The following is an 18,656-nucleotide window of genomic DNA, read 5'->3' as shown; positions in this document are numbered from 1 at the left end:
CAGCCGTGGTTTTATGTTTTTTGGATACAATCCGGGTTAGCACCCAAACATCCCTTTCAGACAGCTTCCTCTTGCGTCCACAGTTAATCCTGTTGGATGTGGTTCGTCCTTCTTGGTGGTATGCTGACATTACCCTGGATACCGTGGCTCTTGATACATCACAAAGACTTGCTGTCTTGGTCACAGATGCGCCAGCAAGACGTGCACCAACAATTTGTCCTCTTTTGAACTCTGGTATGTCACCCATAATGTTGTGTGCATTTCAATATTTTGAGCAAAACTGTGCTCTTACCCTGCTAATTGAACCTTCACACTCTGCTCTTACTGGTGCAATGTGCAATCAATGAAGACTGGCTACCAGTCTGGTCCAATTTAGCCATGAAACCTCCCACACTAAAATGACAGGTGTTTCAGTTTCATTGTCCAACCCCTGTATATCAAGGTTAACCTGATAAAAGCATTTAGTTTCCAAACTGTGTTTTACTTGGGCAAAAAAAAAAAAAAAACGCCTGACAGTTATTGCATTGTGGTAAATTAAGAGCTGAATATTTGATTGTACAAAAAAAATGTATGCTTTAAATATGTATTCTCATTGTTAAAGCACACTGAAAAAGTATTCACACATCATTACAACCTCGAACTTAATTTTATTGGAATTGTATGTGGTGGACTGACGCAAAGTAGCACCCAACTGTAAGTGGGTTTAAAAAGTGTGCTGTGCATTTGTATTCAGCCCCTTTTAGTCTTTTACATCTAAATAAAATTCAGTACAGCCAAGTGCCTTCAGAGGTCATCTAGTTAATATAATTGAGTGTAATGTTAATGGTCTTAGCCCACCTTATTTATCAAACTTACTTATGTTGTACAGTCCTTTCAGGCCCCCTACGTCACCTGGAAAGGGTCTTCTGTAACTAAAGAGAGACCTAAAACATATGGTGATGCTTATTTCTCTTATCAAGGCCCTCAGCTGTAGAACAGTCTTTCTAAAGACTTGAGGGCAGCTGAGATTTTGATGTTTTTAAAAGCAAACTAAAGATGTATTTATCAAGTCTGGCTTTTATTTGAGGTTTGAAACTATATGTTATGTCATATAGTTTATCATTTTCATTTCAGTTTTAACAAATATTTATATTTAATATTGTTATGTTATGTTATTAATGAAATGCTGATTAAGTTATTAATAATTATGGCTTGGCTTTAGTGTCTTTATAAATTTCAGTTAATCATATTACTTTCTTTTACTTATATCACCTGTGTTTTCTCGCTAATCTACTCTGTTGCCTTTCCAGTTACTCTTCCTCTTTAAGTCATTGATTTTTCTCTCTTTTAATTCTTCATTGTTGATTACTAATAATTTGTTGTTTGCCTGTCTGTTTACTTGATTTAATCATTTTGATCATTTTATTGTATATGTGTCTAGTAGTTAAATGTCTGTCTTTCTGTTTTCAAACTCTGTAAAGCACTTTGTGTTACACCTTTGTTACGCCCCTTTGTTTCAGCTGTGGTTATTTTAAAGCTCTTTATAGAAATAAAACGGTAAGGTATGGTATGAGGGGCTTGATACAAATGCATGCCACATTTTTCACTTTTTCAGTTGATTTTTTTTTTTTTTCTGAAAACACTGTTTTGTTTTCTTGGCTTTCTGTTTAAGCCGACTGTCAACTGTTAAAGGAATCGTCATCTTAGTTTTAGTTCCAGACCCTTCTTGGTTGGGTTTTCTTGAGAAGAGAATCTTTCTATAGTTCTGCTGTCGACGTCTTTCTATGTTGACTTGTCGGACATTTCCTGATGCATGAAAACATCCCCACAGAATGATGCCATCACCACCATACTTCGCTTTCGGGTAAGCCAGGTGATGTACAACTGTGAGACTAAATAGAGAAGTGTGTTCCATTCCAAGTCAAGTTCAAGTAACTGAATGTAGCACAAGTAGACTCCAATCAATTAATAGAAACATAGGGTAATTAGTGGGAATCAAATATACTAGTTTTGATTGTCATGGCAAAGATTGTGAATATTTATTTACATGTGGGTTTTTTCTATGTTATTGTCTCTTCTTGTAAAGAAAACGGCAAAATCTGCAGAAAAACAAACTTTATTCAGTTTGTCATTATGCGGTATCGTGTTGAGATTTTAAAGAGAAACTGATTTAATCAAATTGTGAAGAAATCTTTTTTATAACAAAATGTGGAAAAAGTGTAACTCTGTGAATACCTTATGTGTACACTGTGAAATTACCAACTGTTGTCAACATGAAACACGAAGTGTTAAAGGCTTAAATTTATGCAGGCCCATATCGTCATGAGCAGTTACAGATGTATTCAGGTTTTTTGTTTCTTATTTTTTCGAAGCAGGCAGTTTTAAGTATTAACGGCAGCCAATGGTCAACCTGTAAATCTAATGCAGTTACAATAATGCACGCAGTTGTACTTCTGATGTACAGTATATTGTATGCACTAGGATAGTCAACAGTTTATGTAAAGCTGTGTAACTGATAAGAAATCTTTAGCCGTCATAAGCTCATGACCTTTAAGTTTTAATAAGTGTAATTTTAGACAACACCAGGGCAGAACAATATACTTTTCTAGATCCTGCTGCTCTGCTATGATAGACATTGGTCGGTGTCACAACACTAAAGTTCAGAACAAAGTCCATTAAAACATTGTGGAGTCCTTTAGGCAGCCTATGGCTCTATCCCACCTTCAGAAAGCCAAAGCGATGTAATTTCAGGACCTCCTTGTCAATAGCACCCTCAGAAATCTTTCATAGGGGGGGGGGGGGGGGGGGGGGGGGGCACATGGGGCCATTAAAAATCTTGGGGTGGCACAGCAAAATCAAAACCAATGACTGACTTTGAAAAATGCTGTGATGCTGTAATATTAATAGGAATTGCAACAAAAAAAAACAGACCATTTGTCTTTTGTTTTTACAAATTTATACTTCAGACTGACTAGAAAAGAGCATTTAAAGTTATTCAGAACACTGTCCAGCATTTAAAGTTTCACAGCCACAGTGAAAACTACAAAATAAACAGAAATGGATGCTCATACAGTGTTTGATAAACATAACTGAATGCATTAACTGTAATGGTGATTTCTAAGATTAATAGCCAGTTTACTATGATGGTGATCGTAGAGTGTACACTAGTTAAATGCCTGTATGACTTCCAAGTCAATAATCAGGCCAGAAGACGTTTTATTGTTTCTTTAATAAGCAGATTCAGGTACCAGGTACATGTGTTTGTTGTTCTTCAAAAAAGAATACAAAAATAAAATATCTGTTTATAATTCATTGTCAACTTCCCATATGAGTAGATTACATAAAATATTACAGCCAAAAGCTGCATTTTTAGCCTAACTAATTGGTGCAAAGTTGGTTTGTAGCCTGAACTATATTTGGTAACAAATGAAATATACCGTTTTATCATTACTTCAGTCCTGTGTTTCAATTACTTATAATGCGAAGATCAAGTTAGAAAATTGTAACTAAATATTAATAAAAATCACAAACTCAAGGTAAAAACTTTTCTTTGTTAGCCATATCTTCTATTAAGTAAAAGGAGCTAACAGAAAATGTCCAGAACAACAAACCTAATTAACAAATCATCTTGTAGTAAACCCCCTGGTGGTGCAACTGTTCCTTGTGTCTGTGTGGCAGAAACTGGTTTGCAAAAGTATGGTTTATTTGAAGTAGAGAAATGTCAAAGTTTGACTACATTGGCACTGTAATTTTAACCTCCCCTTGGCAAGGTCACAACCACTCTGTTATGCTTTTGTGGTAATTCTCCTAGGAGAAAGAAATCTACACATGCATGTGCTCATTAAACAGAAATTCAGGAACAAATATTTATAGACGAATTTATTTAACACAGGAAATGTACTAAAAGCTTTCCGTAGGATATTTGTAAAGGATAATTATAACAGAGCTGCTTGATTGTGTTCATTTGGTCCAATTTAATAATGAAGGTTAGGTAATGTTCATTACTAATGTGGCCATAGTAGTTGTATGACAGGTTTGTCCAAATTGTATGGTATAAATATGTTTTTAATGTTCTGTCCCTATCACCCTAACACTAACTAGATCTGATTATCAGTTTTTCACATTAAAATGAAAGACCTTGTTAGTCATGCGTTTACATGCAGTAGTTTTGTCTATTTTATCTTTGTTTCGTTTTTTTTAGTTTTTATTTCAGGTTATCTATGTTTTTATAATCCGAGAAAGGGCCGTGGGGGCAACAGCTCTAGGAGGGAACCCCAGACATCCCTCTCTCCAGCAAAATCCTCCAGCTCATTCTGCGGAATCTCAAGGCATTCCCAGACCAGACATGATATATAATCTCTCCAGTGAGTTCTGGGTTCTCCCTGGGATATCATTCTAGTAGGACGTGCCCAGAAAACCTGCAAAGGGAGATCAGCTGAATCCAGCCCTTTGGAGGATGCTCATTTTGGCCACCTCTTTCCGAGATCTCGTTCTTTCGGTCATGATTCTTATCTCATAACCGTAGGTGGGGGTCGGAACCTAGACATACCAGTAAATCAAGAGCTTTGCCTTATGGCTCAGCTCTAGCTTCACCACAACGGACTGGAGCAACGCGTGAATTACTTCAGCCGGAGCCCCAATCTGTCTGTCTAGAAGGCGTTCCATCCTACCATCATGGTAAACAAGACATCAAGATACTGACAATTATCTGCTTTAGGCAGAGACTAAACCCCAACCCAGAGGGAACAAACCACCTTTTTATGGTACACATTTGAAATTGTAAATACATTTGCTTTAAAATCTGTATTTCTTTGTTTAAACATGTATACAAAAAATAAATAGATTTAGGACAAATTTGCCTGCCGTGTGAACGCAGCTTAATCGTGTCATTGCACTCATAATGCTCCATTGTTGCTTGTAACTGAAAATAAACCTGAACTGAATAAAATATCATCAATAAAACTGATGTGAATTTAATTGAACTGAACTTAACTAAAGTGAACTAAACTGAATTTAACCGAGATGATATAAACTCAACTGAACTAAGTAAACTGAACTAAATACAATAGAATAGAACCTAATTGAATGTTACATAACTCAATTCAAATGAAAAAAACTGATACAAATTAAACTTAAACTCAATTGCCCTGCAATAAACTGCCGACATGCCCAGGGTGCCTCTCGCCTGCCTATCTTCCATTGACCAGTGACAAGGCAGGAACACAGGCGTGTAGAAAATGGAAACAATTGAATGGAATTGAGCTGAACTGCATCAATTTATGCTTTGTGTCTATTTTTGGTTTGATGTCATATTTAAAAAATTTACTAGTATATTGTATTGTTTTTGTTAAAAAAAGAAAGTAAGACTTGCTCTTTGCAGCTACAGATACTCATAATCTGTTCAACCAATAAATACACTGCTGCATTGTTTAAGGAGTGAAGTGGAAAAATACCTGCAAATCTTATCAGTAATGAGAAAAACTCCCCAAGAAATGTAATTCTGAAGTATTTGCCCAATTTGTTTTCATTTTGCTGATTGATAAAGAAGATTATCTTTCGAAATAGGCACATTTCGTTTACATCCTCATTGCAAAGGTAAAATAAACTCACAGGGTGCAAGACTGGGCTCCTTTCAGCATTACCACAGTCAACTCCTGCTGCCAAAAATGTAAGAAGCCAATTTTTTTTGTCCAATTACAGGACTATTGATGCTTCTTTCCACCTGCTCCCCCGCCTTATGAGTGGTGGGGGGTGGAGGGCACAAGATGGCCATGTTGGCATCTCAGAGTGTGCTATAAATAATTGAACATAGAATCATCCTTATATGTTTAATTTGGATTACATATTAAAGAGAACCCACCAGCCCACAGTGTTCCTATTTTTTTTATTTTTTTTTTTGTTCAAATTACTTCTCTTGTTTGATTTTCTGTATCATTGCAATGTTTTTCCGTATGTACAGCGCCTTGAGTGCCTTGTTGTTGAAAAGCGCTATATAAATAAACTTGACTTGACCTGACTTGACTTCCTCAGCCTTTCTGACAAGAGAAACTAAGGAGTTGGAGGAACATGAGGAAAAGAAGGAGTGACTTAATTGGATTGTTGGTTGGGGGGGAGAGGGAGGAAACGTTAAAAAAACGAGCTACACTGCAGAGATAAAGCCACAAACAGAGATGCAAGGAGAAAACAGTTCATTATCAGCAGGGAAGCATCTCTCTGTTTGGCTTTGCAGAAGAAAAATGCTGATAGTTTATTCCCGATAACATATATACAAGTAGTTTTAAACGTTTTACACTTTTGTTCTCAATATGTATTCAGTGCAAGAGATATGTGGGAGTTGACCTTTAAGTATTGTCCACAGAAGGCTTTGAAAAAGTCCAGTGAACTGTAGAGGTGTTTGTACTTGTGTGGTGTTGGCCGTTTATTGTGAAAGTGCTGCAACATCAGCAGGCTCTTTGCCTATCAAATGAAGATGAATGTTTTGTAATGAGCCTTATCCACTGATGTGTGAAGTATCAGTCTGTGCAGCATCTCTAAAGATTGTACATTATCACCTCTGATAATGCTGGAATTATCCAGCGAAGCCGAGTCAGAACAAGAATGTTAGCACAATTTTTTTATGTCCAGATTCGAAGCTTCCTCCTTTTATCTTTGTGCTTAAAACGAATCTCCGATTCTCTCCTTCTGGCTTTGTCTTCCACATCTAAATGATCATTTACTATATCTCTCCACCTTTATTTAAAGTGAAACTCTAATGTAAAAAGGGAAAGCATGCAGTAACAACATAGAAACAAGCGTTTTTGTCCACCACAGTTATAAACCTATTTGTTCACAATAAGTACAATTCAGCATCTTTGCCTTAGACAAAACTATGAAAAAAAAAGAATCCGTCTGTTTACATTTTGCTCCACTTTCTTGTTGAGTCTTTGTGGGACTGTTGGGATTAAACCTGCTCAATTGCAATGTCACAGAGGACATGCCGCACATCCTCTGTGATAACAGGTAAACCATACACACAGGGTCACTTTGAGGGTGTAATTGGATAAAATTGGATGAACAGTGACAACGAAGAGGGGAAGAAGGCAAAGGATTGTGTGGGAGGAGCTGTTAAATGAGTGTCCGCAACAGATGGTTGGAAGAATAATAGAGAATGGACGTGTCTATTTAGAGGCATATCGGGTAGAAAAAATAAACCCAAATGTGAATCTTCCGTAATCATTGTTCTGGAACTGTGCTATATTCTATCTTATTCCTAAAGTAAACCAAAAATCCCATGTCAATGTGTGTGACATGTTTAAGAAAATGTATGTGTTTAGAGGAACAACAGGGGACAAAGAGCAAATAGCTAGAAAATAAATCTTTACTAATTTGGAAAGCTTATTCAAGAACAAGTATGCTGCTGAAAATTAAAAGTAAACTAGCAGCCATGCCCCTCTGAGACAGTCTTTCTTTTTATTTGTTCACCTGATTTCAAAGGAATATCACAACGGTATGTGCACATGATTTAACCTTTAAAAGTCACAATGTGTCAGCACAGATAAAATGGATGCAAACTGACATTCTAATGAGGATTTTATACTCGCCCTTCTTTACCTCACGAACTTCGTCAAACAGCAAAAACAAGGTTGCAGCCTCTGTCAGGGGTGAAGGTGTTCTGTCATTTCAGCTTGCTGTGCAAATCCTAAATTTTCAGATACTGGATTTGTGTTAAGTGTTTTTGGCCTCTTGAAGAAGGGCTTGTGACAAAACCACAGTGCAGACCCCTTCAAGAGTTTGTGAACTCTGTTTTTGGTTGACCTTGCAGATTTCCAATTTTGCAACTTTTTGCATTCAGTTAAGGTGATGCTCAAGAAGCATGCAAAGGGGTAGGATGGAATCTGAAAGAACATTCATTTTTACAGACAACATAAGTATAGCTGAATATTTATTGACAAATTTTAGCTACAAACATCAAATAAACACTTAAAAGTAATAGCTATGAGGCCAAATTGTGTGGAGTTGTATGTTTTTCTGTAGTGACATCTACTCTTTTAAAAGGAAAACTACAGAGTCCAGTGCAGCTGAAGCAATAATATTTAAAGTAATACTATACATGTTGATGTCCGAACTGACTAAGGACCTTAGCTCAAGTATAACCTCAGCTTAATGTTGTTTCCCACTGCATGTGTTATTTTTACTGAACAGGAAAACCAGCAGGGTTGAGTAGTAAAGCACCTTTGTTTTTACAGGCATATATACAGCCTAATAGAACCATAGATGGTACAGTGCTGTTTGAAAGCTCTTGCCCTCTTACATATTACTTCTGTTTTTGCTTTTTTGTCACGCTTAACTGTTTCAGATCATTAAATATTTTCAATATCAAACAAGGATAACCAGACTAACTACAAAATGCAGTTTTTAAATGATTTTATTCATTAGGGGAAATAGTTACTCAAACCAAGCTGGCCCAACCCGAAAAAAAGTAATTGTGTCCTCCCTGTGAAATGATGAATTAACTTGAGTAGACAGGCTCACTTACAACATGTTTTATGGAGACTAAGCTTTTGTTGCTCACAATGCATTGCAACCAACAACTCTGCCCTACAATAAAATAGAAGTAAACCAATACTAATGCAATAATCGTTTTTCTGGATGAAGCCTTTTTTTTTTTTTTACTTTTTTTATCTTACATATTTACTGGGTACAGAAAAGTAGGTGTGTGTGTGACATTACATATTGGATAGAACTATCATAGCATTTTAGAACAGAATATCATTCCTACAGTCAAATATGGAGGTGATATTTTGATGGTCTGAGGGTTGCTTTGCTGCTTTAGGTCCCTGACATCCTGGTTTAATTTTTGGAGCCATGAATTTTGCTCTCTAGTCGAAAATCCTGAAAGAGAATGTCTTGGCCTCACTTTATGACTTGAGGTTTAAGCTCACTTGGATTATACAGCAGAACGGTTTTTGCCACCCAGGGTGGCACAACTAGTCATTAGGCTTAGGGAGCAGCGTTAGGTTGATCTGGATAACTTTTGTCCCATAATAAATGAAACATAATTTACTGAAGGCTTTTGCATTTACTCAGATAAAAAAAAACTGAGGAAATTTGTAAAGGGGGAAATACTTTTTTATCCTGTGCATGTAATGCAAAGGTTATATAAACTTCAAAAACCTTATGTCAAAACCCTCATACTACCTTTGGACTCGTCTTATAGTACCACTTGTTCATAACAGGAAGATGTTTTTACTGCAGCAACATCTACTGTTTAAAGAGAGAACTACAGTGTGTAGTGAAACTGAAGTGGCAGCATAAAAAGCATCACTAATGTGAACACAAAAACTCACTCATGGAAAGACCTACTGTGGGTTTTATGGTGCCAGAATTTGGTTACACGTAGTTTCACTGGCCATATTCCTTCAGAAAACAAGACAACATACAATCATGTGAAAATGATAAATGTGACAACTGCTGCTTTGTGTGTTCATACTGCATAAAAAGACACAGAAATATTAGATGAGAAGAGGAAAGCTAACCCACAAAATTGCAACATTGCCCAAAGGGAAATAATAAATGCAGATGCAATGCCTGCAGATTCCTGAAGCTCCACAAAATGAAGCCATTCATGGAAGGGGGTTGGGTTGGGGCTGCAAGCGTGTAGGTGGGAGGGGATGGATGGATGTAGGGATTAGAGGAATAGCTCATTAGGTATTCAGAACACACATATTCTTCCATACAAAGCTCCCCCAAGGTGCCTTTCACACATACATACATATGAGAATATGCCCACACATGCATGCATGCACTTGCATGCATATGGCAGCTCAGCGCCTTATAAACAAATATAACTTCAAAAATCCTGAAAAGCTGAGCGATTGCCCAGCTTCCCCCTCTTAGGTAACTTTCTTTCTTTGGATCTATAAATCCTCCATCAACATTTTAGTTTAGAGTACATAAAGGGTCAAGTATTTTCTAAAAAAAATACCAGGAACAGCAAATAACAAACCAAATAAAAACAATTGTTTATGGTAATGTAGAGAAGCAGGAGTTCCCATTCATTTGATCTCCCCGTTTTTATGTGTTTTTTTCTGTTTCCTTCATTGCTAATCCCCTTATGCCCTTCCCTCATTGAGCCGACTGGATGTGAGCTTTGTATTGTCTTTTGCTGTTGAGACTCGAGACAGTACAAGAGTTTGGTGTATTGTACAGTTCTCCCAAACAATTCTTCACCTCTCCTTCAGAAGCAGTGCTTTTAGTGAAACAGTTTAATCGAGCAAAGGAAAGCAATCCACTGGATTCCTCATAGTGATTGAATTTTCTTTGTGTTATAAACCTTCATGCACTTGCCGAAGTGACAACAGGATGATTCAACAGGAAAGACACTTATTGGCACTTCTGCTGGTGTGGAAAACACAGTTGTGTTTATTCTTGTCTCTCTTTCTCATTGTCTCAGATAACAGTTTTCCGGATGGGCTCTGAGGGTCATCAGGACATTGACCTTGCCATCCTCACTGCATTGCTCAAAGGTGGGTCATGTATGTGTGGGTGCTGAAGCTTGAGTGTATTCCATTACACCGTGGCCTCCAATCATTGTAGTTATTTGGAGGTCTCTGTAATAATAAAGAGGATTTTTTTTTGTTCCTCTGCATTCCAAAGGTATTAAAAGGCATTTGCTCTGAAGTATTTTATCAGCATGGTACACAGGCTCCATGACATTATTTTTGTTAAAAACAAGGTTGAAAAATATCAGAGCTAATGTGTTAGCTTACAGTGGAGACTTGGTTGGAAAGAAAGGTGTGGGGATCCCCTGCAAATAGTTAAAGTCAACTTTTCATTTAATTTAAAAGTTTACACACCCCTGTTAAAATGGCAGGAATTGTGATGTAAAAAATTAGACCAACACAAATAATTTGTTGAACATGTTCCACCTATAAGCTATTAAATTCAACTGCCAAACAAGCAAATATGTTCGTTGGGGTAAATATAAAAAAAAAGGTAATTAGCAGAAATAAATTGGTTGCAAATTTGAGCACAACTTTCAATACTACTTTGTTGAACATCCTGCTGATTCAATTCCATCATTTAGTCTTCTTGAGTCCATAACTGCCCTCAATTATAAAGAATCTGATTAACCATAAATAAAGTAAAGCTGTTCTACTGGACTTTCTTAACATTTGCTCAAAAATAATTTCATTATACAAAGGTGTGATCTGCATGTAAAACAGTCAGTGTTCTAAATGCTTTCTGACTCTATATTGTGTTTTCAGGGGAACTATGTTGATGAGATGCAGTATCTCAAAGTCTTGATGTTGTAAGGCTAATCCTTGCAATGTTGATGGAAAATACTTCTGATTGGCTATTAGTCACAACTAATGACTTATGACAAATAAGTATTGGATTTGCTAGTTAGAACAACAGACAGTTTGCATAAGAGTGAGAGTCTTCTTTGAGTCACTGCTTTTTATTGTATCATTATTGTCCTCAGATTTGTATTGACTTTAAAAAATAAGGAGCAAAGTGTATTATATGTTGATTTTCATCAGTATCAGGTCCATTATCTGTACTAAAAAGATGTCATATTGCAGTGACTTTGTGTAAAAGTGAAGAAATTAGAATGGTGGAAGGGTACAAGCTAGCCCTATTTTAAATGTTTTTTGCTATTTCAAATAACTCAAACTAAAAATCATCTGTAAGACACAGCCATATCTTAATATATATTTAGGGTTGACACTTTCACAAGAGACCTTTGTTAAAGTGTTGGTCCACTTTTAATCCACCAAGGGTGGATTCAAGTTTTGGATTTTGGTGCAGACTGTCATTTATGCAATGGCATCAAAGATAGTTCATCTTTGTGTTTTTCCAGGTATCGTAGTTGTTTGGAAAATTGTCTGGCAGTTTAATAATCCACATTTCCAATTAGCTGATCAGGCAGCCTGATACAGCTATCAGCCTCTGCTTATTTTGCATAGTAACAGCTGAGTCTGCAGCTGAGAAAATTGTAGCAATAGTCTTTTATGAAAGTGTAGCTAATTGTGTCGCATACATATAAACATTTTTTGTTTGAGCTGTTTAAAATGATTAATATGGAGTGAACCAGCAGACTTGTTGTCAGCCTAGCATTGCTCTGAAGGTTTATTTACTTTTTTGAGACATGACATCTTTCTACTACAGGGGAAGGGATTCTTATTGATAAAACTTCACATAACCTCATTTCAAACGATTCACACTATCCCTTTAGAGAATTGTTGGTAACCCTAGATGCTGTGACTCCATGCTGTATACTTTTGTGGGATTGGGTTGCCCTATAACATTCATGCGTAAATGCCACTTGTTTTAGTGGGGTAGGAAAACACTATGCCGTGATGTATCATGCATAATTTAATCACTAGATAAACCAGGCTGCGACACAGCTTATAGGCATGTCGAAAAATGTCACCACATGAACACCACAGCTGGGCGGGGTTACAGGGGTGGCCAGGGGGTGGCACTGGCTACCCCTGGAATCTGACTGGCAACCAAACCTGGCCACCCCAAACAAAGCTGTCAGTTATTTTGTATAGTATTTGCATGGAGGTTTGCAGTGTTGCCAAATTAGCACTTTTGTCAAAGTCCAAACTCGGCTTTTATTCAAAAAGGTGCCTAGCACCAAATCTAGCACATTTTTGGTAAACTAACAGAAACTTTCTGAGGCAGAAAGTTGCTGCGTGAATGAGTGGCAGCAATCAGCTACAACAGGCGGCCGAGTGGCTCTCCCAGCACAGACTTACAACTTGCAATGAGCTGTGCATGAGTTTTTGTTGATTCTGATGATGTTATTGTGATTTACAGTTTGTACAGTTTTTTGTTTTTTTTTGGAACAAAACCATAACAGAACAAAACCTATACTGTATACAGAACAAAATAATAATTTACTGCAATAAACAAAAACAACTACTGAATAAAATTAAATTGGTGCTGTAGGGTTTAAGCTTTTTAATGGGAGCATTAGGACAGTTAGAATCTTTTTTTTTACATTTACAAAAAAAACAGAAACATAACAGAACAAAAACAAAACGTAATACAGGTCCTTCTCAAAAAATTTGCATATTGTGATAAAGTTCATTATTTTCTATAATGTAATGATGAAAATTTAACATTCATATATTTTAGATTCATTGCACACTAACTGAAATATTTCAGGTCTTTTATTGTCTTAATACGGATGATTTTGGCATACAGCTCATAAAAACCCAAAATTCCTATCTCACAAAATTAGCATATTTCATCCGACCAATAAAAGAAAAGTGTTTTTAATACAAACAACGTCAACCTTCAAATAATCATGTACAGTTATGCACTCAATACTTGGTCGGGAATCCTTTTGCAGAAATGACTGCTTCAATGCGGCGTGGCATGGAGGCAATCAACCTGTGGCACTGCTGAGGTCTTATGGAGGCCCAGGATGCTTCGATAGCGGCCTTTAGCTCATCCAGAGTGTTGGGTCTTGAGTCTCTCAACGTTCTCTTCACAATATCCCACAGATTCTCTATGGGGTTCAGGTCAGGAGAGTTGGCAGGCCAATTGAGCACAGTGATACCATGGTCAGTAAACCATTTACCAGTGGTTTTGGCACTGTGAGCAGGTGCCAGGTCGTGCTGAAAAATGAAATCTTCATCTCCATAAAGCTTTTCAGCAGATGGAAGCATGAAGTGCTCCAAAATCTCCTGATAGCTAGCTGCATTGACCCTGCCCTTGATAAAACACAGTGGACCAACACCAGCAGCTGATACGGCACCCCAGACCATCACTGACTGTGGGTACTTGACACTGGACTTCTGGCATTTTGGCATTTCCTTCTCCCCAGTCTTCCTCCAGACTCTGGCACCTTGATTTCCGAATAACACGCAGAATTTGCTTTCATCCGAAAAAAGTACTTTGGACCACTGAGCAACAGTCCAGTGCTGCTTTTCTGTAGCCCAGGTCTGGGGAATGCGGCACCTGTAGCCCATTTCCTGCACACGCCTGTGCACGGTGGCTCTGGATGTTTCTACTCCAGACTCAGTCCACTGCTTCCGCAGGTCCCCCAAAGTCTGGAATCGGCCCTTCTCCACAATCTTCCTCAGGGTCCGGTCACCTCTTCTCATTGTGCAGCGTTTTCTGCCACACTTTTTCCTTCCCACAGACTTCCCACTGAGGTGCCTTGATACAGCACTCTGGGAACAGCCTATTTGTTCAGAAATTTCTTTCTGTGTCTTACCCTCTTGCTTGAGGGTGTCAATAGTGGCCTTCTGGACAGCAGTCAGGTCGGCAGTCTTACCCATGATTGGGGTTTTGAGTGATAAACCAGGCTGGGAGTTTTAAAGGCCTCAGGAATCTTTTGCAGGTGTTTAGAGTTAACTCGTTGATTCAGATGATTAGGTTCATAGCTCGTTTAGAGACCCTTTTAATAATATGCTAATTTTGTGAGATAGGAATTTTGGGTTTTCATGAGCTGTATGCCAAAATCATCCGTATTAAGACAATAAAAGACCTGAAATATTTCAGTTAGTGTGCAATGAATCTAAAATATATGAATGTTAAATTTTCATCATGACATTATGGAAAATAATGAACTTTATCACAATATGCTAATTTTTTGAGAAGGACCTGTATAGTAGTTTACGCTTTAGATCTTAGACTACAGTTTCAGGGTGCCATCCCTCTACAATCTGTGCCCCTATATGGCCCCCTCTCAAGAAAAAAAACTTTAGACATGCCTCTGCACCAAATCTAGCACTCGATTGCATGCAGAGAAATGTACTCACCTCTGCATAGCAGTTTTATGAAACTAAAGGTGAAACTGGTGGCTTGCTATTCAGTCTGATTAATTTGGCAGACAACTATCTGACCACTCATAGAGCATTGAAACTACATTGCCAGAAGAATGAAACCAGAAGGCGTTGTCACAGCAAATATAGCATACCTCATTCTGATGCAGCAGAACATTGTCAATTCCACACAATGTTCACAATATAGATGCAATATTCAGAGTGGGAGTGCATCAAAATTAATACACATAATCAAAAGACATGATAGGATTTAATATTTCACAAAATTTTCTTAATTTCCTCATGTTCAGACCTTGCATATCATCCATGTTTCAATACACCAGCACACATGGCAAGATAAGAAACAGTGTGACGCCAGTTTTAGTTTTTGTAGATACTCTGATGCCAGAGACATTCTATAAAATGTCATTCTAAAACTGTAAATTTATGGTAAAAAATCCTTTCTAACATTCATACACTATTAGGAGATGACCCTCCTGTAACTGTGACTTGCTTCCATGCTGTGATGAATAATGGTTAAGGAAAGACTGACTTAAATTGAGAAACTGGCTTGTAGGCTTGTAAAAACCAAAAAACCTTATGGCCAACAAACCAAGGATGCTCAGACTCTGGAGGATCCAAGCAACATTTAATTAAAGAACCAGTCATAAAACTGGACAACAGAGAAGGTGAGATTTAAAAACTGAAACTATACCAACTACACCAAGAGAGTTATTAATCAACAGAGATCCAATTAGATAAAAACTGAAAAAGACCTGATTTGTGGTTGCAAGCAGAGGGCAATCAGAAGAAACAACCCAGAAAAAAATTGGAAAAAATAAACAGCATTGCTAAGCACCAATAATAAACTTAGAGAAACCAAAATGCACCAATAGCTCACAGATTGCAACACCCCAGGTAATTAGTAAATAGGTACCACTCTTATAAAATATTTACTGATCTGTAACTTCTCCAGTTTCAGGAGCCTGTCAGCAACCAGAATTAAAATTGTTAGAGGGAAGCTTGTAGTGAATTAAGGTTTCTAACTTGGTATGAGATAAAAAATAACTCCTGTAAAAAGGATCAATTTGTGATCACAGGTGATCATTAACTCTACAGCCAGAGGCAAATAATTACAGGAAGACACAGCCCCAGCTAAATTTGGATAGGTCTCTTTTGAAGAATACATTTATTTTTTGTTTGGAAATTGCATTTTCATGAGGTCTGTAGATACTTTGTAAAGGAAACAAATAGATCACCGGAGACCACTATAGCTCATGGGCTCACTGTTTCTGCATCGTGACTTTGTGCTCCACACTCTTAGCTCAGAGTGTCTTATCTTTACCACACACTCACCCGTTTCATGTTAAACAACCCTTTTATCATTAAAGGGCTGTTTAATGATTTAAAACAGTCATCTCTGGGACACAGAACCCCATCCTCTTCATGAACAGTATGGTGACTGGAAATGCCCTTGATGTTAATAATTACATATAATTGTTTACCTAGATAAATGTGGCACCTTAAAACATCTGGAAATTGAAAGCAAGAATTACCCAGACTTGTGGTAGTCCACAATTCCCTTCTCGATATCTTGCCTGATTTATTTTGATTCTCCCATGATGTCACACAAGAAAGAAATAAGGAAGCCTTCAGGTATTTCCAGTGTTGTTAATGAACCTGTCAAAAGCCTTTAAAGCTACAGTGTCACCATCTGGGCTTTCTTAAATTGTTTATAGGTACAGTAATTTTATTATATGTACACATCTATTTTTGAAGAAAGTAATAAAATGTTCTAAAATCTCTCTAAAATTATTCTGACATTTGGAAAATAGATATAATGTTGGTAATCCTAACTGACCAAAAACAGGAATAATCACAGTTGATGTTGGACAGTTTGAGTTAAAGGTTATGTGTCATTCAGCTGTATATAAATCAGGGGAATTTTAGAACAAATTCAAGCTTGTGAACACACTTGGTTTTAGAGTTTGTTGCATTTGTCATTTGAATGATCATTCTATTAAAAATGAAAGAACAAAAGTTCATATGACCAGTGTTCTTCTCAGCAAAACTGTAATTTAGACTTGAATTTTAAACCAGTGGCTCTTCAAATCCACTGATAGCAGAAAAAATGATATTGGCCTGGATGCGTAGAAATGTTTGAGAAAACATCAATAATTTAAAGTTATTCACCTCTACTGAACAGGATTGTCTCTGCTCCAGTCATCTCACCCATTTATTGTAACATGTATAATTTACTTTGAGCACTTGCATGTTCCTTCTGCATCCAAAAAAGTGTGCAGGAAGACAACACTTTGGCTAATTTGTACTCTAACAGTAAACAACAACCTATACATTTGAGCAAATTGTTATTCATTTGGTAGTAAGAAAAGTTAAAGGATATTAAATTGAGCAAACTGAGTACAATTCAACTAAACCTGCATTTTTCTATGTTCCCACTATGTTTCTATGAGACTCACACACACAAACACTTGCTGTTCAGTAGCTTGTATTGATCATGGTTTCTCTGGCTCCTCAGGGACTACAGCTCATTCCTTTTCACACACACCTCTGTACACATAAATACCGACTGAACAAACTTATGAATCGGTACAAAGAAACAGCAAGTCCTGTGGAGCTGATTAGCAATTCAGAGCAAATGATTGATTATCTCAGGAACTGCATTTCAGGAAAGCACTTCAGTTCACAGAGGGGGGAAGACATAAAATACAGTTTGGAGAGGAAAAGTGTAAAGGAGGAATGTGTTTTAAATAATTTATGTGCAGCAGTGATGGTACATGATTTTTCATCCCAGTTTTCTCTTCCTGATCTTTAAGCTCATCACATATGTTTATGTTTATATCCCACTCACATATACTTTTCATGGTATCTGTTGCTCAATCCATCATTTCTGTTCACATTTTTCCTGTACATATTGTGACAGAAATGGAATTTAGTTGAACAAGCAGAAGAGGATCAGAGACAGAGCAAAGAATAGAAAATTATATAAAATAATTTGGAAAACTTTAAGATAGGATAAGAACCCAGAAAAAGACATACTTAATGGTCACCAGTGTGACAGCAAATTTATGTTTACATAAAGTCCCATTTAGCAGCACTGGAGTTAATGGGAGGTGTAAAATAAAATCAGTCACATCCTGCTTGAGAACTTTCTAAATCACTGGATTAGATTTCTTTGCCAAAGAACTAAGCTGCTGCCTGAAGCTCAACAAAACCGAGTCCGAAACATGACTTGAGGAGAGAACAGACTAAATGAACTTGACCGTCTGTGAGAGATTGATTAAATTAAGACATGTGGGAAAAGACAGAGTAGTAAGGACCCCAAAATGAGGGCTGTGGCCTCTGGTAAAACACCAGAGTCACCCTTTTTGTAATACAGACATATCTCAATTAAACCTCTTACTTGTGGGTGCTGCTTCTTATTAGTGGGGCTCCATCTGAACTTGTAGCATTAAGCTCCAGTTTTCTGCTTGGACCTTCAAGCTACAGGGAGAGCACTGTATAAAGAGATGATGTTGGTGTGGTCATTAAAAATCCCTCAGTCCCTATCAACACCAATTGTGTTAAATTACACTGGTTAACAGGTAATTAAGTTAGCCAGAATGAAAGTGAAGCAAATATGTTTTGATTATGTTATTCTGAGCCTTTCTCTCCCAAAACCTAACAACAGTGCCTTGAAAAAGTATTTATATGCCTGGGACTTTTTCAACTTCAATGTATTTGTAGTTTGTATGTAAAGATTTGAGGAAGTTTAGAGTAGGATTATAAAGCAATATTCCAAGCTTTAAAAGCTTCTAAAAAGCAACCTCCAAACCGCCATTTGAAATAAAGAGCACAGCAGAACTGCAAACCACTTAAAGTGACTGGCCAGGTAAGAAGGCTTTAATCAAA

The 18,656-nt window shown here is 37.2% G+C and overlaps 1 protein-coding gene across 4 annotated transcripts in view; it reads left to right on the top strand.

Moving 5' to 3' along the window:
• Positions 1-18,656, top strand: part of trpm3 (transient receptor potential cation channel, subfamily M, member 3) — a 178,445-nt gene that overhangs the window by 109,164 nt on the left and 50,625 nt on the right. For all 4 annotated transcript variants that reach the window (XM_047381346.1, XM_047381345.1, XM_047381349.1 and 1 more), the window contains exon 9: positions 10,412-10,484. In XM_047381346.1, coding sequence (XP_047237302.1) covers positions 10,412-10,484 — 73 coding nt within the window. The remainder of the gene's footprint in view (positions 1-10,411; positions 10,485-18,656) is intronic.

The sequence above is a fragment of the Girardinichthys multiradiatus genome, chromosome 12 (genome assembly GCF_021462225.1).
Source record: "Girardinichthys multiradiatus isolate DD_20200921_A chromosome 12, DD_fGirMul_XY1, whole genome shotgun sequence".
NCBI classification, from domain to species: domain Eukaryota; kingdom Metazoa; phylum Chordata; class Actinopteri; order Cyprinodontiformes; family Goodeidae; genus Girardinichthys; species Girardinichthys multiradiatus.
Note: the sequence above shows the minus strand (reverse complement) of the source record. Positions and strands in the feature narration are given on the sequence as shown.